At 40.7% G+C, this 19,767-nt stretch overlaps 2 protein-coding genes across 4 annotated transcripts in view; both read right to left on the bottom strand.

Moving 5' to 3' along the window:
- Positions 1–19,767, bottom strand: part of ilvbl (ilvB (bacterial acetolactate synthase)-like) — a 194,945-nt gene that overhangs the window by 66,478 nt on the left and 108,700 nt on the right. The window lies entirely within an intron of this gene.
- The window catches only part of st3gal4 (ST3 beta-galactoside alpha-2,3-sialyltransferase 4), a 51,377-nt gene that overhangs the window by 18,999 nt on the left and 12,611 nt on the right, over positions 1–19,767 (bottom strand). Inside the window, exons 1-7 of one of the 3 annotated variants that reach the window (XM_084064265.1) lie at positions 15,272–15,378; positions 15,037–15,111; positions 8,855–8,936; positions 7,932–8,021; positions 6,002–6,099; positions 3,958–4,021; positions 916–1,011 (exon numbers count right to left, since the gene is read on the bottom strand). In XM_084064265.1, the coding sequence (XP_083920391.1) occupies positions 916–1,011; positions 3,958–4,021; positions 6,002–6,099; positions 7,932–8,021; positions 8,855–8,936; positions 15,037–15,058 (452 nt within the window). In that variant the 5' untranslated portion in view covers positions 15,059–15,111; positions 15,272–15,378. Of the gene's footprint in view, positions 1–915; positions 1,012–3,957; positions 4,022–6,001; positions 6,100–7,931; positions 8,022–8,854; positions 8,937–13,526; positions 13,653–15,036; positions 15,112–15,271; positions 15,379–19,767 lie in introns of those variants that run through there. The other 2 variants (XM_084064264.1, XM_084064263.1) reach the window with 2 other exon arrangements.

Here is a 19,767-nt window from a genome sequence, read left to right as displayed (position 1 = left end):
ACCCCAAAATATATTTATTTGAACTATCGTTTGTGTCACGCTTACATTCACACAGAACGTGAATATTACACGCCCGAAGACACCGCTTTGCTTGTGACCGCATGTCCAGTAGCTCCGTTTGTAGTTGTTCCACACAGTTCACCAACCCCGTCACCACACCATCTGCCCCTGTTTTCCAATCTTTCATTTCTGATATGTGCATTTGTGCCTCATGTGCAGCAGCCATCAACGTCGCCATCTCTTCATCGTGTCTTTGAATCTGGTGGTCTATCTCCCTGCGAAAACTTGTGATTTCCTCCTTCATTTCCTTTTTCACTTCTTCTTTAAACGACGTCAGCTCGTCAGATTTTAGTTCTTTAGTGATATTAGCGAGTCCTGTACGCAGTAAATTTCCACGAGGTTTTTGTCCATTATTTGACCCGTTAATTCTTTCCTTTCTTCTTTGTTACTTTATTTTTCTGCTGTATGTCTTTGAGTGTTCCGTTAATTCTTTCCTTTCTTCTTTGTTACTTTATTTTTCTGCTGTATGTCTTTGAGTGTTCCTACGGCTTCATCTGTGTCTCCTAAACATTTATTTTCATTCCTTTTCCACTTTGGTTCTGTTTTTGTCAAGTTATTATGACCAACTGTAGAGAGCTAACTACTTAAGCTGCACCTCTCTCCGCCATCTTACCTGAAGTCTCTACAGTTTTCTATCTTATATCATCACAAAGCTCAAATCCAAGGGATTAATAGCAAAGGTGATGAGTCATTGTGGCAGCTGTTCAAAGGACGAATGTTCTGAGGAGTGGATTACAGCACATTGTACGAATGCTAAAGAGAGGTTAAAATGACTATGCTGTTTTGAGTTTGCTATCACTTTGGCAACATGATGAAACAAATTGAGTGTGAAATGAAGCTATTTCCCCAGCTTACCGGATGACCATGTCGTATTTGTTGATTACACTCCCCAAGGAGCTGTTTTTAATGGCAAAGCCGTTTCCTATGACTACACAGGTTCTGCAGTCGAGGCTGTGGAGAAACACACACACACACACACGCACACACGCACACACACACACACACACACACACACACACACACACACACACACACACACACACACACACACACACACACACACACACACACACACACACACACACACACACACACACACACACACGTGTTAAAAACTGACCTTTCACAAAACACATTCTCAGCTACTGTATGCTTTTATTATCTGGAAAGTAAACCAGACAAAGCACAAAGGCTGGGAGAACAAGCCGTGCAAACTGTGGAATAAACTCGATCCCCCTTTGCAGTCAGAACTCTAGACTCCCCATTTTCCACTGCTGTCTGAAAACTTACCTTTTCAGACTCTACCTCCTCCAGCACTCCTCTTTCCTTGATATCTGAATTTCCCCTCGGGGATCAATAAAGTATCTATCTATCTATCTATTGTATCCCTTCTTTTTGTTCTATTGTAGTTATACTGTGCACATATCCGGCTGAAGGAGTGGAGACAATGTTGTGCACCCTGTCCGTCCGTGTGTGTGTGTGTGTGTGTGTGTGTGTGTGTGTGTGTGTGTGTGTGTGTGTGTGTGTGTGTGTGTGTGTGTGTGTGTGTGTGTGTGTGTGTGTGTGTGTGTGTGTGTGTGTGTGTGTGACCAGCTAATCTCCGGCACCATTGGACCGACTGCAGCGAAACTGTGCACACACACTCCATGGATACCAGAGCAGAGCCTCTGCCCCGAATTCTTCAGATCGGCCTGTTATAGCGCCACCAAGAGGCAGATTTTTGCAAAACACATTTTTGGATATTACTCCATTTCATTACATTACGGTCATTTATCCAAAGCGACTTACAATAAGTGCATTCAACATACTGTAGGTAGGGAACGAAACTACTAATCACCAGAAGAATCAAGTGCATTCTCCTCTAAAACAAGCAACTAAGAGTATACCTAGCGCTAAAGTAAAAGTGCAATATATCAGCTACCTACTTTCATAAACAACTCCTGCGGATTTTGTCCAAACGTCACGCAAATCGGTACACAGTATCTCTATAGTCATTAAACAAAATAGGTCTTTCAGATTCTTCATAATCCATCCTGATTGGCTAGGATTGGCTTCTTAAGGTTTGCAGGAGTGCTCCGTTTTGAACAAAATGCGTCAAATAATGAAGAAGGAAGAATTGCCATTTGAAAATGTTCAAATCAGCCTCATGGTGGCGCTATAACAGGCCGATCCGTGTTTGTACCTATAACTGCACCGATCATGAATTTTCATATTCCATCCTGATTGGCTAAGATTGACATCTAAAGTTTGCAGGAGTAGCCCGTTTTGAACAAAATGCCTCAAATCATGAACGCAGCATCCGATTGCCATGAAACTTTGCACACACATTCGCACTACTCTGAGGAACAAATGCCACCCTTTTAACATTGCCCTATTACAGCGCCACCAGGAGGACGTTTTTTGCAAAACATTTTTTTTAATATTACTCCTACATATTTTTTTCCCAAACATCATGTGAACCGGTACACATTATCTCTATAGTCATGTGATAATGATGGATCTGTCCGATTCTCCATATTCCATCAACATTGCTGGCCCACAATAACCTACAGAGGAGGCTCCGAGGAGCACTTTCTCTAGTTTAGATTTGTTTTGCTTGACCACACATGTTGAGAATATTATTTAGAAGCATGTTTAGACAGATGCTAGGTTGGATGTTTACCTGGTATCCCAGTTTCTTTGAAGCACTACAGTGTTCTCTCTACTTGTCTATTTATCCTGTCCTTTGTTGATTAGGGTTCATGTCATTTAGTCTGATTCACACTTTGAAGTTGCTCTGGATAAGAGCATGTCTAAATTGTGAGAAAGCCAGTTCCATTCGGTGCGAGACAGACCGGCTCACACCCTTTTCTAATGTTTCCTCCTAAAAGCATATCTCTGTATATCGGAAGTGCTGACAATGCCTACTTCCTTTTTGTCTTTGCGGTCATGTAAAAAAGAAAGTCCTAATGTAAATCTACGTCATTTGTCGAAGCCTATCTAGCTTGCGTTGTCAAATACCCTTACGGTTTAATAGCAGATAACAGCTTCCTGTTCGTGGCTTTTACAAGGCTGTATAGTATACGGTATTTACTGTATTTGTATGCTGGTAAATGCTTACTGACTTGTGTTTATCCTGTTCGAGTTCTTCTGTGTTAAATTGCCTTTGATTGCATTTGTGATAAAGCAATTTCCCTACTGGCATTAATAAACTACTACTACTGCTACTGCTACTACTGCTACTACTACATTAACTTTAGTTTTCATGCTGTGAAGCCGACACATACTGCAGTCTACATGCAACCCTACCTCCGCAGAGACACAGGGATCAGCGAATTACACAAAAGATAAAACAATTGAATATAGCTGTCAATATAGCTGTATGGCAGCAATGGAACGGGTTCCACCGAATGTCAAGGAATGGATCCTGGAAAACCAAGTTGTTTGATAGTTATTTGATATGGCATGGACCCGTATGGTTAGATGTCACCTCTCTAGTCTATGGGCAAAAGTTGAAAAGGCAGCATTTTCTTATCATTTTCTCAAGAGATGACCAATCTCTTCATGTCATTTGGACGTTCATGAGAACCATGAGATGCTGGGTCTGAGCCTTAGAATTCTGTCAGCTAACATGTGGCCTGGATTATTTATTAGTGTGCCGAAATGGACAAAATGTTACAAATGTATGGATGAGTTATTGGACAGAATACAGGAGAATAATAATACGAATTCCAGCAAATACGTTAAAATATCACTCTAGCAGGGCTTGGTATGAGGGAACAGACAACAGCAGGATTTCCTTCAAAGTTCACTTATATTTCCAGTGCATCAACAGAAGCTTACATAATCTCCTTGCCCTGCCTTAGATAATAGAAGCCACACAAAAATAACACGTTAGTATAGTGTACACATACTCACTTTTCGATGGTGGCAGGCATTTTAGAATTGGCAATAATAGCTAGAACCTTCAGTAGCAGCAGTTCTGGGGGGGAAGCAAGAGAAAGAACATTTTACCGTTTTAGAGAGCTGCGACTGTTTTGGAAACTTTGGAGCTGTAATTAAGAGTTCAAAGTCACACAAACTTTAACACCTATCAGATGCTCCAACAATGAGTAATTGCATTGCTGTAAAGTAAACATTGCTTTATAAAGCTTCATTAAAACCAAACAAATAGCTAGCAATCAGAAAAAGTCTAAAAATCACAATATAAAAAAGAACACAATAAATGGCCTTGTAGTTTGTTGTGTCTTTAGAATGTTTCATGTTAAATCTCACACTTCCCTAATTGTACATCCTGTTGAAGTGCTAAATAACCACTCTGGGTTTAAGTGAAAAGCACAGCAAGAGCATAATAACCAATTATTACTGTACTTCACCTCTCAGCAGCAGTCTAAACTGTGTAAATAGCATTAGGGTTAACCCACTTAGACCTGAGACTATTCTAAAAACGCCTTGTAAAAGCTAAGGCACCTTGTCAACATTCACAAAAAACATAAATAATCTCAGCCTCTGTAGCAGATAGAAACATGAACAGTATTATAACAACAGTCAACAGCTGCACGGAATGAAATGAACGGAAAGGTGGCCAATGGTCCCTAGATTGCCTGATTACATTTAGGGGGTAACTGACCATTGGTCAAAGGTCACAGAAAATCCTGATCATAGCCCCTTTGACTTCAATTACAGAATTACAGTTTCAAAACGTATGAAACATATTTGTGGGTATATTTTTTTACGGGCAGTGTGCACAAGAAATATGCAGCTTATCAGTCCAGCTATTTGCAAGATTAGCTCTATTAGCTCTGCACGCACGCACACACACACACACACACACACACACACACACACACACACACACACACACACACACACACACACACACACACACACACACACACACACACACACACACACACACACACACACACACACACACACACAGAGTAATGACAACAGAAGCAGGAGGATTGTTTCCTCAGGTGGATACATGGTCAGGCTAATGTTGATGGTTCCTGTTTCCTGTGCAGAGGCTGAGAACACCATGTTGTTGTCGACTGCCCCTGACCGCCTCCCCCCCCCCCCATATAGAAGTGAAACCTATGCCCTTTCTCACACGCCATCTTATACATGGCTAGACTCATGCAGTGTCAAATGGGGTGATTTTGTGGTGTACTGTATGACACCACATTATTTTCGGCCATTAGGCATGACTGATATGTCTTGTTTTCCTTCTTTCTTTATCTTAACCCATTAAGACCGGGAAAGCATAGTCGTTTTAGATTTTAACCACTTTATCTTACACTTTGGATATTCAAAAGTAGCAGATATAGAAGCTCATCACGCGGCTATACATGTATGAGCTTGTCAATCTGCTATTTTTTTGAAAAATCATGAAAACTTGTGCAAATCTTTAAAAAAAAATAAAGCAAACATTTGTAACTCATATCTTTGCTTCTGGGGATTCTACAAATGTCTTCTAAATCCTAAGAGTTTTTTGAAAAAAACGCATGTTGCTATAATCAGTGGTTCTCAAACTGTTTCATGTCAAGGACCCCAATCTAAAAATATGTTGTTACAGGGACCCCCAGAAGCAAAGATTTGAGTAAAAAATGTTCGCTTAAAACATTTTTTGCACAAATTAATGTTCATGATTTTTCTAAAATAGCAGATCTACTGTATGAGCTTGTAGATCTGCTATTTTTGAATAGCCAAAGTATAACATAATGTTTAAAGTGGTTACACAGATGTGTTCCCGGTCTTAATGGGTAATAAAAAGAAAAAGAAACGTTGAGTTTCTGATAACAGTAGTGAATTATACTTTATACTTGAATCTGTTTTATTGATACACAACAGAAGCGGGATAGATGCCTGAAAGGTTTAGTGGTCTGTGTGGTCTGCGGCCACCACTGTAAGTACAGTAAGCCATGCATAAAGACAATAGGATAAAGCTAAGTGGACGTACCACTGCCCTTAATGCCGTAGGGTAATGCCAGCTTTGACAGATGCTCTCGCCAGAAGAAATCCTCCAGCTTGAGGAAAAGCTTTGTCTGTCGGCTAATGCTGCATGGGAAATGGAAGAAGAGGGAATGACAACATACTGTAGTCCTGTACAAAGAATGTGTATGTCTGTATGTATCATATTAATGCAGTGGTGTAAAGTAAAACATAATAGCCGATCTACAAGCTCACAATGCGTGTTGTGAGCTTGTAGATCTGCTATTTTTTTTAAAATGTAGTACTTTTACTTTTGGTACTTTAAGTACATTTTGATACCAATACTTTTGTACTTTTACTCAAGTAAATGTTTTATTCCGGACTTATACTTGTACTTCTACATTGCAGCATTGATACTTTTACTTAAGTAAAACATTTGAGTACTTTTCCCACCACTGTACCTATTAATGTATGTGGCAGTCAGGGAGAAACATATGCATTCATTTGAATGAGGAAATGGACCGCCGCATCAAACACAGAACAATGGACAATACAATGTGTGCTGCCATCCTGGGTTTTGCCAAATGTCTATAATAGTGTTCTGTGGAAAGCTGTTGCAAAATCTTCACTGAATTGCATACAGTGCATCCATCCTAATTGTTAAATGCATTAATGGGCAGGTGTGTGTAAACCTGTGTTCAGTTATTTATATTATTTCCCAATACAGTATAGTGTATAGTCTAACTTATTTGCCTGATGTCATTCAACAACAATTCCCCTAATTCAAATGAATGCTTTTCACTGCTAAAGAGGAGGGTAAAAAATAATAACAATAATCATTCACAGACAGACCCTGGGGAGTGTCATGGCATGTAGTACTGTAATAAAATGTATTTCTTGTGTGTTTGGTAGTTGGGCATTTAGCATGCCAGCTGCCCTACTGTTTCACACTCCGGCTGTTTACGACCTACTCTTGTTTGACAGCAAATCTTTCAGATCATGCCTAATTTATAATCAACTGAAAAAGCCGTAGCAAAACAGTCACGCGTAGAGGTATAAATTAGCCCTTAGCGTCCTGCTCCGGCTAGCTCTCTGCAATTGATCAGGCTACGTCTTTGCGGGGGCACGTGGCCTGATTAGGGCGATGTCATTGTGAAGATTTTGACAGCAAATTTTGATTTAGTTTTAGTCATAGTCTTTTGAATAAAATTCCATTTAGTTTTAGTCATATTTTAGTCATCTGAAATGTTATAGATTTGGTCTAGTTTTTAGGCACCGACGGGGGCCGCCATGTTTGCTGTTGGGGGGGGATTTAGTCGACTAAAATGTATTTTGGCGGTGCCTTGATGCTGAAAATAGCAGATCTACAAGCTCACAACGTGTCGCAGCGCGTAGTTCTACTGGATCTCTTCCTAGTCCCTCACTAACATTATAGTCTAGTTTTTATTTGTTGACGAAATTGTCAACATATTTAGTCTTAGTATTTAGTTTTAGTCAACGTAGCTTTCGTAGCTTTATCAGTAAAAAAAGGTAGTCGACGAACATTTTTTGTCATAGTTTTAGTCGACGAAATCAAATGAAGACCTCGATCCTGGCACTAATGAATTCGTCTATCTCTTTAAAAAATGTATTTAATTTTCTTTGTTGAAAAGCTCTAACAGACTGCTGCTCAAGTTAACCCTCTCTCTCGCTCGACAATTTAAAATCCAATGGCCGTTCCAGAGCAGTACTTTAATGGAGATTGAATTATAGAATTCTTTCCTTTCATTATAAAAAAAGTGTGTTCTTTCTCGCAGAAATATGCTGACTTCTGCTTATGACTGGGTGAGAGCAGCCCTGAATTTCCAAGGAGGCTGGCACCTCGGATTCCAGTAAAAATGTTGGCATAGCGTCGTCCCTCTCGACAAGCCATCCCCTCCCCTTCAGGTCTTAAAACACGCAGACATGCCATTACTCACTTAAAGTTGAGGCTCTCCCACTTTTTCTCAGTTAGCCAGCCACCGCACAGCGACTTGCTGCTATTTGGAGACTTACTGGTGCCTCCATAGCTGAAAGACAGGCACATGGAACACAGAGGTTCATAAAAGCTGGCACGCCGGCACCTCTGCTGACTTCCTATATAAAGCACACTGTGCCAGTAACACTCAGTGCCAATATGGACATGTTTTAGCAGGGCCCAAATTGACCACCATTTAAGCCACTCCTGCCTCAGGGTGATTGTAATGCACAAGCTTAATGGTTAGTGGGCTGTCAATGTCTGGTGACTCAGCAGATTGGCAAATATGTGTAGATGTCTAGCAGACAATCTCAGACAGACAGACAGACAGACAGACAGACAGACAGACAGACAGACAGACAGACAGACAGACAGACTGATCAAATAAAGAAAGACAGAAAAGGAAGAAAGAAAGAAAGAATGAAAAGAAAGAAAGAAAGAAAGAAAGAAAAATCTACGGACTCTAAAGCGTCGGTTCTCAAAGTGGGGTCCGGGGACCCCAGGGGTGCTAGGAAATGTGTTCATATAGCATCACAATAATTCTAACCACTTTAACCTTTTAATCTTTGGCTATTCAAAAATAACAGATATACAAGCTCATAGCGCGGCACCGATGAGCTTGTATATCTGTTATTTTAGAAAAATCGTGAGAATTTGTGCAAATCTTTGAATATAATAATTTTGTAACTCAAATCTTTGCTTCTGGGGGTCCCTGGAACAAAATATTTTAACATGGGGGTCCGCGGCCAAATACATATCATTTTGAGGGTTCTTGACCTGAAAAATGAAAGACAGAAAAGAAAGAAAGAAAGAAAGAAAGAAAGAAAGAAAAACAGCAAAGAAAGAAAGAAAGAAAATTGCTAGCTGCTAGCTAGTGATATTCACCTCTGAAGGAAGGGGTGGGAGCAGTAATAGGCGACAAAGGTGACCAAGAACAGGGTGACGAGGAGCAGCCTAAGGCACCATGCTGAGGAAACACAAGAAATGGTTGGATGTCAAAATTGTCACATTTGATGTGTCGAGTGGTGTCCCTGTTTTGTGAATGGCTATAAGCTTCACAATGTTGTAAAAATCTTGCATTAGCATTATTATTATTATACTAAAATGCTGAAATTATCCATTCTACCAGTTCACAACGCGTCCCATGGCGACGCGTTGTGAGCTTGTAGATCGTCTATTTCCGCAATTCATCATACTAGACTAAGGGGAAAAACCAAGGCACCAAGGCATACTAGACCATTGGTTCTCAAAGTGGGGTCCGGGGACCCCCAGGGGTCCTTTGGGGGGAGACCTAAAGTCATACCTTTTCATTATCCAAAAAGGCATTGTGATGTTGTGTCCTACTGTTAAAGTGCCATTCACACTGAGCACTATAACTATATTGTCCCCCGTTGTATTTATTATATATTATATATAGCTTCAGACGCACCTCCTCAGGAGACTTTTGAATAACGAATTACATTGGACAAACCAGATGTATTGTTTTGGTGCAGTGGTGGAAAAAGTACTATTTTGTTTTAATTAAGTAAACATATCAATACTTCAATGTAGACATTCTCTGTTACAAGTTTAAGTCTGGAGTTCAAAATGTGCTTGAGTAAAAGTACAAAAGTATTGGTGTCAAAATGTACTTAAAGCAGTCGCGTAACGAGGCAACAGTATGCCCCCACGCGAGGCAGTAACAGCGGGCCCTCATGAACGCGAATGCACGTGCGCGAAGCGTGCGCGCACGCGCGAAGCGTGCGCGCTGTGTGTGTGTGTGTGCTCAGACGCACCTCCTCAGGAGACTTTTGAATAACGAATTACATTGGACAAACCAGATGTATTGTTTTGGTGCAGTGGTGGAAAAAGTACTATTTTGTTTTAATTAAGTAAACGTATCAATACTTCAATGTAGACACCCTAACCCTAGATAAGAACTTCAGAATTCTCCATGGCGCTCAACCGAACGCTTGTTTGCATGCAGACTTAGATGTGGAGCGAATTGCCTTCGTGACATATCAGGTCGTATTGTTTTAATATCATTAATTTGCTGTTCTTTTATTCACATATTATAGAGGGAATCGCCCTTGTTTGTCAATAAAGATGCCTTGCGCATGTGAACGGTAATTTCTGTGTATGTCGTCTATAAACTGGACTTTAGGGTTTTATTGAACCAAGAGTGACAGCTGTGCCACGGCACATCAGCAGTTACTTGGAAGTCTGATGTCAACAACTTCCACAGAAATGGGAGTTAGAATTTCAAGGGAAACTGTACCAGTTTACCTGGTTGAGTCATCATTAGTAGGAAATGTGCCCATATCAATCCCATGTGCTTGCTCATACATATGTTGCAATGAATCAGTCGACATGAGTTTAATATGGAAGGTTAAGAGAACAGAACAGCATATCTCAGTTAAATCGGTCACAATGACCTTGTTGACATTTGTGAAACCACACCTGAAGCACCTCAGTGATTAGCAACCATCAGGGGATCAATCACACTGAAGACAAACACTCTGTGACCAGTTGAAAAGGTAAAATAATAGCCTAATCCTGGCACAGGGATCAACAAGCTTGAAATAAGCCTGACACTGAATGAGTTAAATTAAGGCCTTAACAGTCATAATTTAATTTCAAGCTTTTTTCCCCACACCACGCCCATAGCCCCCCTCCCAACACAACAGTGGTCCCCAGGTTGATTCTCAGTCAGGGTGGTGGTCCCTGGTTCATAATCAGTTGAAAACCCATGCTTTACACCACTGTTTTAGTGTAATAGCACAAGTGCAAATGTTCAACACCTGTCACCTACTGGTGATAAATTGTTCATTGATACTTTGACTACAGATATTTATCTGTCATTATTACACGGCTTGGTTGAATGCTTGATTCTGATTGGTCAATCGCTGAATTCAGCGGTGTGCTATATCTTGATAATGACCGATGAGATCAATAATAGACCGCTGTCTAATCAAAGACTAAGAGCACCTGCTCATATCAACCTGCGCTGCTTGATGTTATGCTGTATCCAACATGACAGCCATGTAAACACACGCACAATGTCATTTACAACTAAACGTTGCTCTCAAGAATGTTTTGAAAACATTTGAAGCGAGAAATAGACAAGGCAGTAACCAAATATTCATTCTACTTGATCCACTACACTTCCTTGTTTTCCGAGTCGACCGCGTCCGCCCAGCGCAACACTTATGGAATACTTCCATTGCCGTAAGCAAGGAAATACTTCATTTTGTTGTTACTTTTGGGTCAATGTATCTATTTATGTATTAAGTAGCCGTGTAATAAGCGGTATAATGTACAGGTAACTGGTCATTATTCAAAAATAAATCCAGACAGGGTGATTATCCACCGACGCAAACCGTACATTATCCCTTGCATAGCTCACACAACATTTCGATGCAGAGGCCCAGACTATATATCCTTACATCTCCTATTTTGTGTTTTGCATCTTATTTCTCCTTCCTGTGCTTTACTATCTTTTTATTATTATATTTGATATATATGTCCTGTGTTTACTTTCCTACTGCTGTGCTGCCATGACAACTGAACTCCCCTCGCTAGATCAATAAGGTTTATCTATTCAATTATCTTTCTTGACTTTGTACCAACGTCAGAGAACTCATGCCAAACACAAAAGTTTAACTGAGCCTTCCTTCCAGGACAGCCAAAGATGCAAAACATGCAAACCGACTGACAATCCAAATATCACAGAAGACGCAAATTTGTATGTTAATTAAAACAAAACATGTTAATACAAAAGTAAGGACTGCAAGACACCACAGTCCATGTTTTAGTCCAGGTGAAGAAGAGAAAACATTCTAAGCAGGGACAGGCCCTGAAATGTGTCTGTGTCGGTTGGAAAGCTCACATCCAAAATGGTTACTTTTCAGGATTCAAATTTAAAAATAGCAAAAATAGCAGATCTGAGCCTGGGTCTCTGGCGTAGCGGTCCAGGCACCTATAGGCTACAATGTAGCCTGACAGCGTGTCGCAGGTTCGCGTCCCGATCCCGCCGGCCTTTGCTGCGTGTCACTCCCCATCTCTCTCTCCCCATTGCCTGTCAGCCTACTGTCTTATCAATAAAGGCATGAAAGCCCAATAGTAAATCCCCCAAAAAGAAAAAAGAAAGAAAATGCAGATCTGCAAGCTCAAAACGCGGCGCAAGGCATCGCGTTTTGAGCTTACATATATACCTGCTATTTTTGATTCTTTTGAGTGACACTGTAGTAGTGCATGTGATCAAGTAAGGGTTTTCAACTGATGATGAACCAGGGACCGCCAACCTGACTAAGAATCAACCTGGGGACACTGTTGTGTTGGGAGGGGGGATATGGGAGTGGTGTGGAGGGAAAAAGCTTGAAATTAAATAATAGACTGTTAATGGCTTGATTTAAATTGTTGCACGATACAATACTATGCGCAACGGATTAAATCTTGCCCTTAACGATCATTATTTAACTGAAATGTGCTAGTGGTCTGGACTCCAGAGCTCAAAAATTGTCGAGAACCACTGATCTATTCCTATCCCACGGTTACCCAAATTCCGTTCTCTTAATCCATTCACTCCGGGAACGCATCTGTGTCATTTTAGGCTATTCAAAAATAGCAGATCTACAAGCTCATAGGTCAATGGTGCAATTTTCTTTTCCAATTTTGAAACTCGGTGCCACACTATGAGCTTGTAGATCTGCTATTTTTTTGAAAAATCTTTGTAACATTTGTGCAAATCTTTGAATATATATTTTTTTAAAGCGAACATTTGTAACTCAAATCTTTGCTTCTGGAGGTTCCTGGAACAAAATATTTTACAGATGTCCGCTTTAAAAAATATATATTCAAGGATTTGAGATCTACTATTTTTGAATAGCCAAAGATATCTAAAATGACAGAGGTGCGTTCCCGGTCTTAATGTCTGAGGCGTGTCTCCATGCTCTATTCTTTTACTCTGTCTCCTCTGTTTCATGTCTTTCCATTTAAAAAAAAAAGATTTTTACCACATAATAAAGAATAAATAAAATAAAAACAATATGGGCCTATCCCATATCATGTGTAAATAATTAACTTATTACCTACTATAACTAGTTACCATACGATACATTTCTATGAAGCAATTGTTCATTATTAGATTATCGTTAAAAAAAAATGGTTACAATTTAAGTATTTAGAATGTCATGGTCATTGTAAAAAGTTAAATAAAATAAAAACTCTGCAAAAGACTTCAGGAGGTTGAAATATCTGCAATGAGTATTATTATAATAATAATAATAATAATAATTCTGCTTACCCGTTGTTTTTTTCCTTAAGCTGGCATACACAGCATATTTGTGCTGCAGCCAATTAGTTAAAGTCAGCTGTAATACATGATTTATACTTGCAAGTTGTATAAATCATGTATCAGTTTTACTATAATAGTACAGTATAATATCTACAAGCTCACAACACGTCGCATCATGACAGCTTGTAGGAGTATAAATTAAGCATGACAGGTTATTATTATACACTGCTGTGACATCACTATATAGAGTATATACCTCATCCTTTTCTCTACTTCACTTACCTACATGTCGACATTGATGTGCACGTCTGACAAAAGGCTGCAAGTAACACCGACGTTGCGCCATGTGAATGCAACTGTCTCTCCCTCTTCCTGTCTTGCTCTCTGTTACACTCCCTCAATCATCTGGTGGCTTTCTTTACTTTATAACCTTACTTTATAAGTTTGCCTTAGCCGCTTACCGATGACATTAAACATCAAGATGTGTGTATTTTACACGCATACACACATAGACTATAGACACATGCTCACACACTCTCTCACACACGTACGCGCGCGCGCGTACACACACACACACACACACACACACACACACACACACACACACACACACACACACACACACACACACACACACACACACACACACACACACACACACACACACACACACACACACACACACACACACACACACACACACGCACACACACACACGCATAGAGTACTCATAGAGTACTCATACGCAGTACACCTACGACAAACATAAAAGTTGAGTTCATATGCATCGACACACACCCCATTTAAGGGCTGCTGCAGGTGCTCTGCTCCAATCAGAGCAGACAGCCCTTTTTGTATGTTTGTAGTATCGCAGTCCTGACGTTACTCCGTTATCTTTTTATCTTTATCATCAAGTCATATAAGAACTGTGTTATAAACAATAAAACAAATAATAAACAAATCAGCCTGGCAATTCTCTCACCTATGTTACTCTGGGCCCTATCAAGCACGTCTTAATTAGTTTACTTTATACTTTATTTGTTTATTTGGACAGGACAATGCATATTAATGGACGTCACATGGACGTAAATACACCGGATTTAGCAAAGATGCTAGTTTTCATCCGCAGTCCTCACAAAAAAAATGTTTAAGCGAACATTTGTAACTCAAATCTTTGCTTCTGGGGGTTCTACAAATGTCTTCTAAATCCGAACAGTTTTTTTGGAAAAAAACATATGTTGTCTCAAACTTTTTTCATGTCAAGGACCCCCAAAATGCGGACCCCCATCTCAAAATATATTGTTCCAGGGACCCCCCAGAAGCAAAGATTTGAGTTACAAATGTTCGCTTTAAAAATGATAATACATATATTCAAATCATTTTTTTCAAAATAGCAGATCTACAAGCTCATAGCCGCACCGTGAGTTTGTCTATCTGTTATTTTTGAATAGCCAAAGAAATAAAAAAAAATGACACAGATTCTTTCCCAGTCTCAATGGGTTAAAGTATATAGAATGAGACAATGCACCATATTAGGTCTTCTCTGCATTTCAGAGAGAGAGAGAGAGACGGGTAATTCCCTTGTGTAATTCCCTGCACATGTACACAGTCAAATCCTTAGTGTTAATTTAACTCAAAGAATTAGGGTTACATTTGTACACTGAGTTAAATGAAGACCGACGATTTCACTGCGCCTACACAGACTGTGAAGAGTTAACGACACTGAATGAAAAAAAAGAAAATGTCTCTGATGCACAGATGTTGCTTGGCCACCCACATCAGGAGAACTTACTTTTAGATGCCTTATGGGACATCTTCTTCACATGCTCCTTGGCCCTCTCATCTCTGTGCAGCACATGGTGTTATCCTGGTAGGGGTTGGGGGTAGAAACGAGAGAGAGAGAGAAGAGGAAGAACATATTAGTGCCTCAGACAGCTGACTCGCTCCACCACTGTTGATCCTTCACATGCCAACAAAACTAGAAGTCCTTCCAAGCTCCTTTAAATGGGCTTCATAAATTCTCTTACATCCTCCCCTTTGCAAGATGACGAACGAGGTGACGGGACTGCAAAAGAAAACACAGTAGTGGCAATTTAATGGGTCTTTGCAGTATGCGGTGGGAAGTAGGCCCCGTGCCGGCGAAGGGTTTTTAGGCACTGTTTGTATAATGGCACTGTGTGAGAGGTTTCAGTTTGATACTGTAGAGAACTGAAGATAAGACGGGGCTGAGTGACACAGATAAAGCTAAATATAACCCGTAATGAAAGCAATGGTAAAGACAGAGACAGATGCAGGATGCATGGCAGACACACACACACACACACACACACACACACACACACACACACACACACACACACACACACACACACACACACACACACACACACACACACACACACACACACACACACACACACACACACACACACACACACACAGAGAGAGAGCAGCGGGGTGAAATAGGAAATAGAAAGTTTTGAGAAATAGGAAGAGATGAACCACAGGGCCAAAAAGGTCATAGAAGGTCAAATGGAAACAGAGAATGTAATGTGACAGAAGGAAGAGAGAAAAAAGGATGATTGTGCAATAAAAACAGTTAACCACTAGAAAAGTGTGCTTGGGCCTGGTTGCCCTACCCTTGCGTTGATACACAGAATACTGTGTGATTTGATTGTATCGCTGTATTGATGTATTGTGCTTTTTGCTTTGGCAATGTAAACGTATGTTTTCTCATGCCAATAAAGCCCTTTGAATTGAAATTGAATTGAATTGTGTGATAGGTAGCGCTGCAGTTGTTTGTAGACAATATTTTCAACTCTTTTGCTGAGGAAAAGAAGGTGTGAGATTGGTCTGTAGTTTCTGCCAGTCACATATCTAGGGAGGATGTAGGTAGGCGGATATACATCCTGGTATGCTAATCAGCTATTTCAGCTAATTTAGATTGTAGTTATACTTGTGTTTTTTTAAAACTGTGTTTTTTTACTTGTTTGTTTTGTAGTGTATGCATGGGGTTGGAGAGGGGTGTAAGGCTGGCATAACAGCTCTGATAGGGTTTTTGATAGACTAACGGTTTCTATTCTCGACGGATCAAAACCTGTTCCTCCAGTTCACAATGAACGAGAAAGCCATGGAATTTCACGTGTTAGATCATGCCTCTCATAATGAGAGACGATAATCTCATTGTCTTTCATGTTTGTTTTTGTTTCCGTCTGTCTCTTTTGTGTCTGACCTCCCAGTTTAAATCTGCTGCTTTAATCTGCTGTAGTTACTTGGATATTTTTGGGGCCTTTATTTTTTTTATAGTACAGGAAGCAGGAAACGGGAAACAGGGAGTGACACACAGCAAAGGTCGTCGTGATCGGGAGTCGAACCCGTAACGCGCTGTCAGGCATTAGAGCCAAATTATGTGGCCGAAACCTAAAATGAGAAGACACAAAAATCTAATACCGAAACACTGAATGTGATTTCTTTGAATTCATTATTATTATTATTATTATTATTAGTCAGTGAAACTCTGCAATAGTTTTAGTTGCCTACCTGTCCAAATCCCGAATAATTTTGGTGGCTGAATTTTCGGTTCATCACTATTAACTAGAAATGTGTGCATAGGTCTCCACCAGGCCAGGTTGACTACCCAGGGCCCGCAAACTTTGGAAGGCTTTGGAATCGGACTCATACATCTTGATCACATGATAGTGGCCCTCATTTATCAACAGAGCGTAAAAAACAGCTTATATTTTTCCATATATTCGGCCGTACACCAACGTCGAAGTCACATTTATCAAAGGATCCTATACAGCCAATCCTAGCGTATATCAGGTCGGAGCTTTGATAAATCTCATGTCTGAAAACGAGCGTCATTTAAATAACACGCCCTTAAATATTCTCAAAACGCCCCGATTTTACGACATGAAGAACCATAATACGACCAAACACATCATGAAAAGCCAATAAGAAAGAGTTTCCCCCGCTCGCCTCGCCACACACGCACACGCCTCTCTCACACACACACGCACGCACGCACACGCACACGCACACGCACACACACACACACACACACACACACACAGTGCTACAATCTTTGTCACGTAGGCTTGTAGCCTACATGAATGACATGTTATGATACCAATCACATCGCCATGAATGGAATACGTTTGTATATTAATTTATTTAACCCATACCGAGCAATGCGCAAGAAGTCATGTAGGATATTCCCCGTGAGACTCGGGTGGGCGGCAGTGATCCCGTGCTGCCACCAGGGCCGGATCTACCATATGGGCACTTTGGGCACGTGCCCCGGGGCCCTGGGCATCAGGGGGCACCCCAAAAAAAAAATTATTTCTTTTTTTTTTTTTTTTTTTTTTCACGAAAATTGTTCCCATTTTGTTGTTATCTAATACGAATAACACAGTGTAAAATTAGCTAGATTAGAGGGAAAAAAAAAAAACACAAAATGTTTTCGCGCGCGTGCGCAACGCGGGCGCCCGCGCGCTTTGCGCGCGGCCGCATGAGGGGGGGGGGGGCACTGGCAGTTGGTGGTGCCCAGGGGCACTGTGAGGTGTTAATCCAGCCCTGGCTGCCACGTTCATAAGAGATTCGATCGTCGGGTTTATATCCTTAACCCAGCCAGGTTGTGTAGCCTACATAACTCTCTATGACATAACTCCATAACATATAAGCTACTGTAAGTTTGTAGACCTCACTGTCCATGAAAAGATGGTCGGGGCTCCCAAAAATGCTCTCGCAGAAGCGCTCGTATATTTTGAAAATAGCATATCTACAAGCTCACAACGCGTCGCGATGCGACCCGTTGTGAGCTTGTAGATCTGCTATTTTCAAATAGCCAATGCAGCCAGATCTGCAAGCTTAACCGAATGACTGTTAAAGCAGTTTGTTTACTTTTACTTCTACTCCACTACAATTATTTGAAAGCTTTAGTTACTAGTTACTTTGAAGATTTTGATTATTATTACAAAACATACAGTAACCACTTAAGCCCTGTATACATTTTGACCATTTGAAAATAGCCGATCTACAAGCTTACAATGCGTCGCGGTGTGACGCATTGTAAGCTTGTAGATCTGCTATTTTCCGCGGGCGACGGCTCAACCCGCGCTCGCATTAGCTCCTAGCAGGTGGGCTAATGCTGGGCACCCCATGTAGTCCAGGGGCCAAGCCATATTTTGGTACCACCTAAGGTGACCGTAAAGTTTTTGTATTTTTGTCTTACATGTCTCTAGTTTATATTTTGGTATGATAACCCTTCCAATCTTGTAGCTTAATTAATGGCAGTTATCACTACCTACAGTACCGGCTAATGTATCCGGTAGGAGACACAAAGTAGAATCTTTGTGTCTCCTACCCCGGGCATCAAATTATTGCGACAAAAAGCAAAATATATCCATGTATTCAAGGCTTCATGGGGTGTGCAATTGATAGAAAATTTAAAAAAAATTGGGTGAACTCCTCCTTTAAGTTTCCCAGGGGGACTCTCTACCCATTCAGCTATGACCACCCTAGACCGAAGGAGGGTCAACTTTTACAAGCTTATGGAAAGCAGTCTTTTTGCAAACACCAAAAATCTGAGAAGTTATCAATTGGCCTTGAGGAAGTTCCAGGGGGACTCCAGCTAAATGATGGATAGTTAGGAACCAAATGGACCCTTATGGGTCTGTAACTCTGAGTGTGCAAATGGAACCAAATGGACCCTTATGGGTCTGTAACTCAGAGAGTGTACAAATACACATTTGTACACTCTCAGAGTTAACATTGATTTTACAATATAAATTGAGGTCCCAGAGATAGGAATGCCATTAAATGGGGGTCCGTAGCCCTAATGCATGTCAAACTGGGGGTCCTTGAAATTAAAATGGTTGAGAATCACTGCTAGAGGCGTACAAATCTTCTCTTATATGGGGGACCGTGGCATATCTTTTCAAATGGGGGTTCGCAGGCTAAAAAGTGTCAATTTGGGGGTCCTTGACATGAAAAGGTTTGAGAACCACTGTTATAGAGAATCAAAGTCTGACATCACTGCCGCTAGAGGCCGCTATCCTCTCTGTTCCAAAAATAAACCCCAAATGAGCCCCACGATTTTACTCATATGGATATGAAGCATCAACTGACGGTAAAAAAGTAAAAATGTATACAAAGAGTAACAAAATTAACTCAAATGTAACGACACAGAGTCACATGCCTGACAGAATCACGGGGCTGATTTATTTATGTTTGGACCACAGTTCTTCTTATATGACGCGATAACATTTCCCCATGGTGTTTTCAATAGAAGAAATGTGTTACGCAAAAAGCGTCCTCCTGGTGGCGCTATAACAGGCCCATGTGAAAAATGTGGGGCAGAATTTCTGAATTGCCATCCAGGGAGTGTGTTTTCATGTCAAGGACCCCCAAAATGATATGTATTTGGCCGCGGACCCCCATCTGAAAATATGTTGTGAGATCAAAATAAAAGTCTAAAATAGCAGCAGCGCGGCACAAAGTGTCGTGCTATGAGCTTGTAGAT

The sequence above is a fragment of the Gymnoscopelus microlampas genome (genome assembly GCF_963454915.1).
Source record: "Gymnoscopelus microlampas genome assembly, chromosome: 8".
NCBI lineage: Eukaryota > Metazoa > Chordata > Actinopteri > Myctophiformes > Myctophidae > Gymnoscopelus > Gymnoscopelus microlampas.
Note: the sequence above shows the minus strand (reverse complement) of the source record. Positions and strands in the feature narration are given on the sequence as shown.